Source organism: Lytechinus variegatus, chromosome 15 (genome assembly GCF_018143015.1).
Source record: "Lytechinus variegatus isolate NC3 chromosome 15, Lvar_3.0, whole genome shotgun sequence".
Lineage (NCBI taxonomy): Eukaryota > Metazoa > Echinodermata > Echinoidea > Temnopleuroida > Toxopneustidae > Lytechinus > Lytechinus variegatus.
In genome coordinates, this window is record NC_054754.1 from 29,621,261 (window position 1) to 29,633,452 (window position 12,192).

Below are 12,192 nucleotides of genomic sequence, written 5' to 3' on the forward strand. Positions count from 1 at the left end.
CCTACCCCTTCCCCCTCTGCCACTGAAAAATGATTGAATGTAAATCTATAATTCGTTTTTTTTGTTCAGATACCGATGAGTGTTCCAACAGTACATTCAACGATTGTAGCCAGTATGCTGACTGCACAAACACGCTTGGTAGCTTTACATGCGCATGTCTGGATGGCTTCCAAGACACATCTCCTACTGAAGACCTTGGAAGACAATGTGAAGGTTAGACATTGATGTCAGAGATAATTGCCCTCTTTTTGTCCATGTTATTTACCACTACTTCTTATTATTCCTAAACAATAGAATACCTTTCAAGTGATTTACATCAATAACTGGGATATACCCATTTGATTTGCTAGTTCATTACGATGAACCTGCGTGCCGAATATAGAGTACACAATTTTTCCTGCGCGCGCGCTGCATCTCCCTACCAACGCACTATCCCAAGATCGTCGCGCAATTTGGCGTCCATTTCCTCTTTTACTTTCGCCTGCGGTCGAGTGCAGTCGCAAGCTAAGTACACTCTCAAAATTGCTTTTCTGTTTTCCGTTTGGATACTTTATTGTGCAATTCTTCCCTTATTTCAATCTTATTTTCTCTCATCTAAGATTGTTATAGGATTATCACGTCGCGCGGAGCTTCCGTGATATTATTTTAACGTTTCTTGTCCCTCTTCGTGAGTTTTTTTTTTTTTTAAAGATACGTTTCTCACAGGCGGGTTGTCTTCACCTCTCCGCCCCATAGCTCCGCGCCTTCCTGCTCGGGCGTTGTCTTCGCTCCTTTTTAATCCTTTTAATTCTTTTTATTCACTGACTTCTTCGTTTATACGACTCGTCGTGAATTTAATTGATTTATTTCTCCACAGATAGGTTCTGTAGGACGTTAGGAGCGTCGTATTCCAGCCTCGTTTCAAGTTCTTTGTCTCTTGTTTCGAGTTAGTTGATTGTTCTTTTGTTTCAATCAATCCTTTGCTCTTGTATTTATTAATTGAATTAATTGGTTAATTGATTAATTAATTAATTGATTGATTCTTTTAATTCTTGACTTGCTCCTTTGCCTCGATTCAAGTTCTTTGTTTCTTGTTTCGAGTTAGTTGATTGTTCTTTTGTTTCAATCAATCCTTTGTTCTTGTGTTTATTAATTGATTAATTATTCAATTAATTATAAAAAAAAAAAAAATATATTTTCTTTCCTTCACAAGAATACTTAGAATTTTTTTTAGGAAGCCGTCTCCTGTCAGCGTTCGTCGCCTTTGACTCGGCCTTCCTTCTCGGGAAAGCTATCTTTGTTTTTCCCCCCTTCCTTTTCAAGTCAGCTACCGGTCTCTGGACTTATAATTTTTTTTTCTTAAACTTCTTGTTTATAAAAAAAAAAAAAAAAAGAAAGGGAATCTTGCTCCCCTTTTTCCTTAGCTGATCCTCACCTCAAGAAAAATTATTATTTTTTTTCTTTTGAACAGGTGGACACAACAAAACAACAACAAAAAAAAAAGAAGAAAACTTAGTGTTTTCTTCTTTTTAGATGCTTCCCCCCTTCCTTCTTTTCAGAATTTTGGCGGAAGCAGATTCTTGTTGTGATAATCAAATAATTAATTTTTCTAACGGACTTCAGGGACAGTGTCTCTTAATAATTCTCAATTATTACTGTTTCCTTTGTTCTGGGATTTTACCTTGTATCATCCTTGTGAGATCCGTTTTTGACTCTCAAAAGTCCGCTTTTTGAGGTCCTTGTCTTCTGGGTTGGGGTTTGTTCCCCCCCCCCCTACCCCCTTTGCTTCTCTTTTTTTTCTATCTTACTACTAGATCACCCTACGGCAATAATGAGCCTTTCGGACTCTCTTTCTGAAGAGCCTCAGGCGGCTGCTGTTTCGGGGCCCGACACCGGGGTCTTATCCCCCACCACAGGTAGTATAGATAGCGAGAACAGAGTCAGAGCCCCGTGGGCTCTCAAAGGGGTGGAACCGTGGACGCGCGTTCACGTGTCCCGCTTAATAAGGGTGGAACCGTGGATTTGCGACCACGTGCCCGCACGGTGATGGCCAAGGCTTCCGTCCCGGAACCTGAACCTTATTGGGGAGCGTCGCACTAGTACAGAAAACGGCGACTCCTCTAGGGCTGTCAGACCCACCGGCCATCGGGTCACCTAAAGTCCGGGGGAGAGCACGGGTCTCTCCACCCGGCAAAGACTAGGCTCGATGCCGTGTAAGACCCCTCTAGGGAGCGTCGGCAAAGGGCTACCAGCCCCTAGTCGGAAGAGGCACCTGAGTCCGACCGTGTCGGACTCTCAATTCAATCTGACGCCGTCAGATTCGGCCGACGCCTCCTCTCGCTCGGCTAGCTCTCCCCGTGGGAGAGCTAAGGAGAGGAAGACAGGCGCAGCCCAGCCTCTTGTCCCTTCTTCCACTCCGACGCCGGAGCAACCGAAGAAGAAGAAAAGAAGAAGAGGAGAACCACAGACGTAAGCCCCGCTCCGTCGGGCGGTCTGTCCTCTGATTCTTTTGATGGCCAGGCCTCTCAGCTTCTCAAGCTAATCTAGAGTGCCCTCCAGCACTGCGGGTTTTTACCCCCAGGCTTGCCTGCTTCAGCCGACGGTACTACCAACCGAGCGGATCAAGCAGACACCGGCCATCCAACACACCTCGGAGAGTCACCGGCAATATCATGTTTCGCCGGCTCACGCACCTGCAAGGGAAATTCCCGCTAATACACAGGTGCTATCGACATACGGGCGTCGCCCGCCATTATGTCACCAGACTCCCAATCATTATACCCTCTTCTGCCCCCCGGCGGGGGCCGCATAGAAGAGGAAGAAGAAGAAATTCTAGGTCGCTAACCCCGCTGTGCGGGTAGACCTTCCCTTCTGATTCTTGTGCCGACGGCCAGGCGTCGTAACTTCATGTTACAACAGAACGCCCTCGAGCACCACGGATCTTCATCCTAATGCTCTCTGTCAGCTAAAACCGCCGTGTCGAGCACCAGGCAGGTCAAGCAGACAGTCGCCGTCTCGCACCTCGGAGAGTCACCGGCAATATGATTCGCCGGCCCACGCACCTGCAAGGGAAATCCCCGCTAATACACAGGTGCTATCGACATACGGGCGTCGCCCGCCACTATGTCGCCAGACTCCCGATGATTGTTCCCTCTTCTGCCCCCCGGCGGGGCCGCACAGAAGAGGAATAACAAGAAGAAAGTCTAGGTCGCTAATCCCACTTTGCGGGCAGACCTTTCTTTCTGATTCTTGTGCCGATGGCCATGCGTCGTAACTTCATGTTACAACAGAACGCCCCGAGCATCACGGATCTTTATCCTCATGCTCCCTGTCAGCTAAAACCGCCGTGTCGAGCACCGGGCAGGTTAAGCAGACATTCGCCATCTTGCACCTCGGAGAGTCACCGGCGATTTCATGATTCGCCGGCTCACGCACCTGCAAGGGAAATCCCCGCTAATACACAGGTGTTATCGACATACGGGCATCGCCCTCCATTATGTCACCAGACTCCCGATATTTGTGGGTCAGGCGTCGCACATACTCCCATGAGCAGTGCGGGTAATTCACCCACGCTTCATATCAGCTTCAGCCGCCTTGCTAAGCACTGTGCGGCTCAAGCAATCACCTGTCCTCTCACACCGGGCATTTATTGAAACGCTGTTCACCTACACGGTGACCCCCGTTTCTATGCAGGTGCTTCCGACATACGGCTTTCAAGCATCAATATGTCGGCAAGCTCTCGGTGACCGACGGCTGGACTTTGCATCCGTTCAGGCTGCATCTATGCGTCCCCGAGCATTACGGGTTCTTATCCTCGTGTTCTCCGTCATTATAAGACCGCCGCGGTCTTATTGCTGGCGTCGGGTATTGAGCGGATTGAGACTTCTCTCGCCAACCCGCACTCCGGGGAGCCATCGGCGAGTTACCTGCATGGGTATTCCCCTTTTTATGCAGTTACTCCCGAATTCGCCCTCTACGTCAAGCCCACGTACGGCGACGACTCCTTCAGCGGTAACTCTCTCCATTCTACCCCCTAAGCGGGCCCGTAGATTGGAGGTAAGAATCTCTTACATACCGCATGCCGCACTTCTCTCGTGAGAATGTTTGGCTGCTTTGAGGGGGCAACCTATCACGTCCGCGGTCCGTCCGCCCAGGCGACGGGACCGTCGGTTTCTGGCCTGAACCTCACTTTCTATTCGAAAGTAAGGGTGCCCTGTCTTACTTAGCTCCTACCCTTGCAAGGCCAGAGTCAGGGCTAGTACAGACACCCGTCCTCCAGCGATCGCCGCTGAAGAGAGGGCGACTCCGATATGAGCACCATCACCGCTCAGCGGTATGTCTCACTACCTCATAGCTCTCCGAACTTATGAGTATGTATATCGGATCTGAATGTCACGGCGATTTAAAGTTCTCCTGTGCTTAGTAATCGCTACGCCTTCACCACCCGGTGCATTATGGTTATGTTAACCTATTGTCTCGTATTCGGGCGGCTCGTTCGAGCCCTGCCCGAGCTGCCATCACCGGTCGTCCAGCCGGACACCGCCGAAAGCACCCGCACCGAATACCTGGAGGGAATCAGCTTTTCATATGCTAGATATCCCTCCTGTTGACATTCACAGCTGTTCCCCGAGTCCTTCCCGGTCGGGTAAGCATCATCTCGGAGGAAAGAAACCGCCGTACATCTCATGAGATTATTGGCTATGTACGTGCGTTCAAGCTTGTTTAAAGCCCCAGACTTCTCTGTCGGCATTCTATGCCTATTTTCTGGGCACACCCACCGTACCGGGTCGGCGAGTTTACACCAAACAGTACGCCTTCAGACCATCGGTCGAGCTCTAACAGTCTATGTTATAGACTGCTCTCTATGTGGGTCAAGCTTGCGGGCGTCTCCGCCGTTTCCTCCTTGTGTGGAGTGGTCTACGGTGGATGTCTTACCGTGCCCATTTGTCGAATCGTCTTCTTATTTAGAAGCTTTTTCACTCGGCACACTCGAGTCACCTCGCATGCTGCTTTCATCCTCCCTCCATGCAATGCATGTGGCCATGGTCACCGCACGACCGAGGATGATGTAACCGTGGATGCATGTATGCTTATGCCTACCTAACCACAATCACTACGACCCGCTTTTTCTCGGGCCGACTGCGGATGAGTCTCTCCATGTAAGTGATTTACTTCACTGGAGTTCTTCTTTTAGAAACTTAGATGCTCATCCCCCACTGCTTAGGGCGTCATTTTTGCCGCCCCCCGCAGCTTTTTGGAACTCCTTATTCTCCGATATCGGACTGTTCCACGCTGCCGCAACCGGCGCCGGCGGTGCTTGCTCTTACGATCACCTGAGAGACCAGGCCTTGTGGCTGTTTTCATAAACAACTGGTTCTCACCGCAGACTGATGGAAATTTTTGTGTTTATTTTCCTCAAGTCTCCCTCCTTCGCTTGTTTCTTCAAGCGAGGACATCGACACTCTTAGCCAGTTTCCGTCCCTAACTTGATAGGACAGGGCCGTTGCTACCTCATTCGATTCCGTTGGGAACGTACTGTTGAGGTATCATATCTGGCGATGTCTGTTCGTTAGAACATCTCTTGATTGTCGCCTTCACGTATGATCATGACAGAGACTTTTCGCCAGCTCCCTCTGGCGTACACTTGCTGCTGCTAGGGATTCCCCCGCCCGGCGGTCATCCATCGCAGCCTAGCCTCACGGGCTCTCTCGGCAATGGTGGCTTGAGCCAAGCCACCTCTTCCACCGCGGGCACTGCACCCTCAGATGGGTGCTTCGATCAGTACGGGAGAAAGGGGATCCTGAGTTCTCTCTCGATCACTCGGTCTATCACACTTTTGTCGTGATGTGTACCGCGCTGTTTCTCTGACACGCCCGGTTGAGCTATTTTAACCAGACTGCTTTATTCTACATAGGCAGCAGGTCCGCGGTATTTCTTATTAAAAGGATGGCACTCAGTCGCTTTCTCGACCCTTGACTGCCTTACGAGTGGTTTTCTTAAATCCCTACTCTCCGTCGTTCCTAGTCCCCTTCGGACCGCTAGTAACTTTCTGCCACAGCTCTCTATCAGAATTCTGCAGATGTTCTGCCCTCACGCATTTGAGACGGATATCGAATTCTGGGCGCTTTCTCCCACGCGGAGGCTTCTGAGATCTCTCGCCTTCTCAGATTGTTCGATGGATCACTTACTGAGCCTTAAAGCTACAGTTTTCCGATCACGATTCTTGTTGAAAATTTCAACAAATTCCGAATTTTACGCTCTAGTCAGCTGGTGATGTTGTTCTCCTGACACTAGGCCGAGGGCCCATGATACTTAGTATCATTCTTCTTGGGCTCTTTCTTGGAATCGTCGTTCACGACTTCTCGAGGTCCGTCTATTGACGCCCCTCTTTCCTTCACTCCTTGCTCTTAAGGACTTCTTCACATGAGGCTTATCGCCTCCCCTGTCCGTAAGGCAACGGCCTTTGTGTCTTCATCTCCCTATTTTAACGCACTTCTTAGTCTAGACATGCCTCCCTTCACGTTGAATCCGTGTTGGTCTAGCAAATCAAATGGGTATATCCCAGTTATTGATGTAAATTATGAAAATACTTACCATGATTTTCTTATTTACGAGATAACTGGATATACCCATTTGAACCCTCCCTCCTACCCCTCGCCTTGTGTGACAACATGTCTTGCCCGCAGGCTCATGAGAGGAAATGGACGCCAAATTGCGCGACGATCTTGGGATAGTGCGTTGGTAGGGAGATGCAGCGCGCGCGCAGGAAAAATTGTGTACTCTATATTCGGCACGCAGGTTCATCGTAATGAACTAGCAAATCAAATGGGTATATCCAGTTATCTCGTAAATAAGAAAATCATGGTAAGTATTTTCATACCTTTCAAGTGATGTATGTATATATGTTTAAAATTTTGTTAAGCACTTCTGCGTGCATGTCCATATAATTTCCTATATAATCTGTATCTATAGGCCTCAGGGGCGGTGATCCCGGGGGCGGGGGGCACAGTGCCCCCACCTTTTGAAGCACTGAAAAAGCACCTTTTTTACGCAAGAAAAATGTCCCCTCACGAACTTGTACTGTGCCCCTTTTACCTGAGGAGAACCTGTTTAAGGTGTTACCAGGTGCTCATTCTCGTATAAGTGCCAATTTGTTAAGCAAAAATGTCCCTTCGAGAACGTGTTCAGTGCCCCTTTCACATGAGAAGGACCCGATTTATGTGTTATGAAGTGCCATTTGTCGCCGTTTAATGTGTGAGCAAGTGTCTCTTGCCTTCTTGTAAGTACCCTTTCTCGGATCAGCCCCCCCCCCCTTTATCCAAGACAAATGCCCCTCACGAACGTGTCCAGTGCCCTGGCGAAGGACCCGTTTTATGTGTGAGCAAGTGCCCCTTGCCTTCTTATAAGTGCCCTTTCTCGTATCAGCCCCTCCCCCTTTACCCAAGAAAAGTGCCCCACTCGAACGTGTCCAGTGCCCCTTGAGAAGGACCCGTTTTATGTGTGAGCAAGTACCCCTTGCCTTCTTGTAAGTGCCCCATCTCGTATCAGCCCCTCCCCCCCCCCTTTCCCCAAGAAAAGTGCCCCACCCGAACGTGCTATGTGTCCCTTTCACCTGAGAAGGACCCGATCTATGTGTTAGAAAGTGCCATTTGTCGCATCTTTGCCCATATTCACCGAATAATACCCCCTCACGAACGTGTTCTGTGCCCCTATCACCTGAGAAGGACCCGTTTAATGTGTGAGCAAGTGTCTCTTGCCTTCTTGTAAGTATACCCTTTCTCGTATCAGCCCCCCCCCCTTTTACCCAAGAAAAGTGCCCCTCACGAACGTGTTATGTGTCCCTTTCTCCTGAGAAGGACCCGATTTATGTGTTAGAAAGTGCCATTTGTCGCATCTTTGCCCATATTTACCGAATAATACCCCCTCACGAACGTGTTCTGTGCCCCTATCACCTGAGAAGGACCCGTTTAATGTGTGAGCAAGTGTCCCTTGCCTTGTAGCCAGACATCAGTACCCTTTCTCGTATCACCCCCCCCCCCCCCCTTTTACCCAAGAAAAGTGCCCCACTCCAACGTGTTATGTGTCCCTTTCACCTGGGAAGGACTCATTTTACTTGTTAACGAGTGCCCCTTTGAAACAAGACAACAGTATTCTCATTTTTATATGTTACTATAAAACCTGTAAGGATAATCCTACGTGCCTTAAGCTTCATTATTCATGTAAGCGAGGTAGATAAGCAGAGGCGTACAGATGGGGGACTTTTGCCCCTCCCCAATTTTATCACGACAAAGAAAAAAGAGAGAAGGGTAAATTATATTAATTTTCAATATTGTCAAAATCTATCACAAAATTGTATTTCTGTTGTAAAAAAATACGTAATACAACATAGCCCCCTCAAAATGTTTGCCCCTAACGCCGCTGCCATTTTTTCTTTGTTTTAAGATAGTGCCCTTTTTTCCCTGTGCCCCCCCCCCCACACACACACACACTGATAGGCCTATACATATATAATTAACATTTGTGTTCGGCCTTTTTCCAGGCCTAGATATAATGATAAATTTCACCCATCTCCGTTTGTGTGTTTGAATCTCATGCATATTCCTTGTAATCAACCTTTTCATCATATAAGCTATGTAATGTAATTCACGGGACGTTTACTTTTATTGAAATCATGTTAAATCTAGAAAAAAAAACTAATTCACTAATCCATCGTCCAATAATACCTGTCTTTGCAAAACAAAAATAAAAATATGCCTATTTATTGTCCAGCCATTCTTTTTTTTTCTAGATTTCAACGAATGTAGCAATCCAAAGATCTGTCCAGAGTTTGCTACTTGCATGAACTCTCCTGGTAGTTTCTCGTGTACATGCTTGCCTGGATTCACTGGTGATGGCGCTAGCTGCGCACCAGGTTAGTATAATTCTCTTTTATTAATCTTATTTCTTAATATGTAATTGATGATGTCAATCAATAATTATCAATTATTTTCAAAAACATTTCTTAATAATGTATTTGGAAATGAATAGGTTTGGAAGTTACCAAATAGAATGTGCACCGGACTCCGCTCTTTCACTTCTTTTCTTAAAGAAATAACATTTCAAAAAGTTTATAAAAGTGCAAATAAATCCAATTATTATTATCATTATCTCCTTTGATATATTAAAAGAATTCAAAGGTACGTACAACTGAGTGTTATTGCCTGAGGAAAATGTATTACCGTATATCTTTTTAAGATACCATGACCGATGAATGAAATTAGTCATTGTTGCTTTTCTTTTTGTAAGCGAAAGAAACTTCTGGTTACATGATAGGCATCTTCATATTTTTATTAGAATCGATATCAATATTAACTATATAATAGTCTGTTTAAACATGGATTCTTTTCAATGACACAGTGGATGAATCCGGCGTCCTTAGCGACGCAGAACTTGCAGGACTTGTAATCGGGGGAGTGGTCATCGTCTTCCTTGTCTTCATCATAATCGTAACATGCTTCATATTGATTCGTCGAATGATGTTAAGGCGGACAAAATCAGGGAAGTCTATTAATCGTCTTGGTCCACTCAACGGAGGGAGAGGTGCAGGGCCCTTCATCAATGGATATTACGGAGACGGTTATCCGCTAGCAGACTACCCATCCGAGATGGAACTCGGACCCATCAATAAACCGGGATATCATAATGGTGCTTACTACCGAGAGGTAAGTATTTAGTATCATCTGAAAGAGCCCACGGAAATGATTTTGTTTTTTTTTTAGATATTTGTTAAGAAAAAGTTTTGATCAAAAATTATCTTGCATTAGTATAGACAGGCATTCGTTTATTTTGATTGGCCTCCCATAAGTAGAAAAATAACGGAACATCAGAGGATGCATGTGCGAATTTCAAAGCATGAAATGGCAGTCCAATAAAGCTAGATTAAAGATAAATTCCAGTTTTGGTAACGATCTGAAAATGACTTTTTACAGAATCTAATATAATGACCACCCAAGTGTCTGTTTGTATGAATAAAAAATATGTGCCAAAGGATTCTGGAGGAAATTGTGTAATTGCAGAGAAATCAGCAAAATAAGTGCGGATTCGGTCACTTCCGTCGGGTCTTTATTCCAGCAATAATAATACACTGTCCCACGTGTGCCTATCTGTGTTGGTTATCTTCAGTGTGAACATTTTTCAGCGTAGATTTCAAGATTTCACAAAGTTCAGTTTATGTAACTGTACAAGATCTAGATCCTCGATGATATACTAACAATTAAGCCTGGTTTTACAGACTTTCTCATGAAATCAGTCTTTACTGCAACTACTGGAATTTCTCTTTAAATGGAATTATTTGGATGTTCAAATATTGATAGCATAATTTAAGCGTGTCAAATTGAATGGTTACATCATTACTAAAGACCTATTAAAGGTCAGGTCCAACTAAGAAAAATCAAAGAAGCATAACATTGAAAATTTAATCAAAAACAGATGTAAAATAAGAAAGTTACGACATTTTAAAGTATCGCTTATTTTTCGCAAAACATTTATATGCACAATTCACTGACATGCAAATGACAGAGTCGATGATGTCCCTCACTCACTATTTGTATTGCTTGAATTCTCCAATATTTCAATGTTTACAGATTTAACAATAATGACCATTTTATTTTAACCACAAAATGTTAAAACAATGATAATTACACAGGTTCAGAGAGGAATAAACCTTCCTTTCACATGGCAATGAGAAGAAGTTTAGCATATTCCATATTGTTTACTATTAACTATTTTAGTGTAGTAGGTTTCACAGTACACCATGTATCTTTCTTGGGTAAATGTTGGTTCTGAAAAGGACCATCCAATCTCGACGTTTCGACAAGCTTGTTCTTGTCCTCAGGAGAATGAGCAAAGTTTGTAAACTCAGGCCTTATATACTCGAATTGCCGGTATCTCGCAGGGTACATGTGTCTGATTGGCTAGATAAGTCACATGACATCCACATATGCGGACGTGGATGACAACAAACAAATTTTCAGGACCAACATTTGCCCAAGAAAGATACATGGTGTACCGTGAAACCTACTACACTATTCTTCGCCATGGAAACCTTCAGAAGTTATATTAACGATTTTGTTGAATTGAGCGAAAATTTAAAATGTAATAATTATCTTATTTTACATCCAATTTTTGAAGAAATTTTTCAAACCAACCTTTGTTGGGATGGACTTGTCCTTGAAGTTTAATTCTCGTTAAGCCTCAAGTCCCCAATGGCCCTCTTCCGAATTTTTCATTTAGCCTAATGCTCAAATGGTCTACTATAGTTTAAACTTCGTCTTCTTAATATTACCTTTGACTTCGAGAAATGAAAATTTGGTTCCCAAACAGTTCATAATGGTGTTAGAACAAGTAAATGGAGAATGAAATGGGTATTACAAGCTCCATTGGAAATAGGACAGAATGGTAAATGAGGTAAATGGCAATTATACCAAATGATTAGTAAACGATGTAGGATTGGTCCATGTTGCATAGACCGAGATCCAGTATACCAGCATTGAATATATGGTGACAATCAGCATGTTTCTTCATTATTTGTTTTCTTTTTTTAGCCCAACGAAAGAGAGGGATTTAGTAGACCCTATATGACTGCAGGAGAAAATGAACAAGTAAGCCCAATTTAACTTCCTAAAAGAACATCACATGGGCCTTTAGAAAACTTCGATTGTGCAACAAATTTGAAGAAAAAAAATCATTACTTTCTTTAGTTTATTTTGAAGTATTTCTTCTCTTGTGTTTTTTTTTCATGTGTATCTTTATTATGTTTTTTTTAATATTTCTTAAGCTACGATGATGTTTTTTGATAAATTTTGGAATCGTCAAACGTTATCGATACTTCACCCTTAATGAAATAGCTGTATTGTGTTGGTGCTTGTCTTTGTATTGCTAATGAACTATTAACTAGATTTCAACAGTCTAAAATTTATCAAAATCGATTTGTGTGTGGGTGTGTGTGAGAGTGTGTGTGTGTGTATGTGTGTGGAGGTGCCGTGGCCGAGTGGTCTAAGGCGCCTGGCTATACATTGAATGTCCGTAGTTCGATCCCCGGCCGCGGCACCTATGTCCATGAGCAAGGCGTTTAATCTACAATGCTCTTTTATCCTGCTTTCAAATAAATGGAAATGATATTATATGCATTATTGGTAACTACGTGTGCACAAAAAAGTGTGTGATTTATTATTC

At 44.4% G+C, this 12,192-nt stretch overlaps 1 protein-coding gene across 3 annotated transcripts in view; it reads left to right on the plus strand.

Moving 5' to 3' along the window:
- The window catches only part of LOC121429217 (mucin-17-like), a 79,175-nt gene that overhangs the window by 65,395 nt on the left and 1,588 nt on the right, over positions 1–12,192 (plus strand). For all 3 annotated transcript variants that reach the window (XM_041626176.1, XM_041626177.1, XM_041626178.1), the window contains 4 exons: positions 70–213; positions 8,768–8,890; positions 9,376–9,680; positions 11,562–11,618. In XM_041626176.1, the coding sequence (XP_041482110.1) occupies positions 70–213; positions 8,768–8,890; positions 9,376–9,680; positions 11,562–11,618 (629 nt within the window). The remainder of the gene's footprint in view (positions 1–69; positions 214–8,767; positions 8,891–9,375; positions 9,681–11,561; positions 11,619–12,192) is intronic.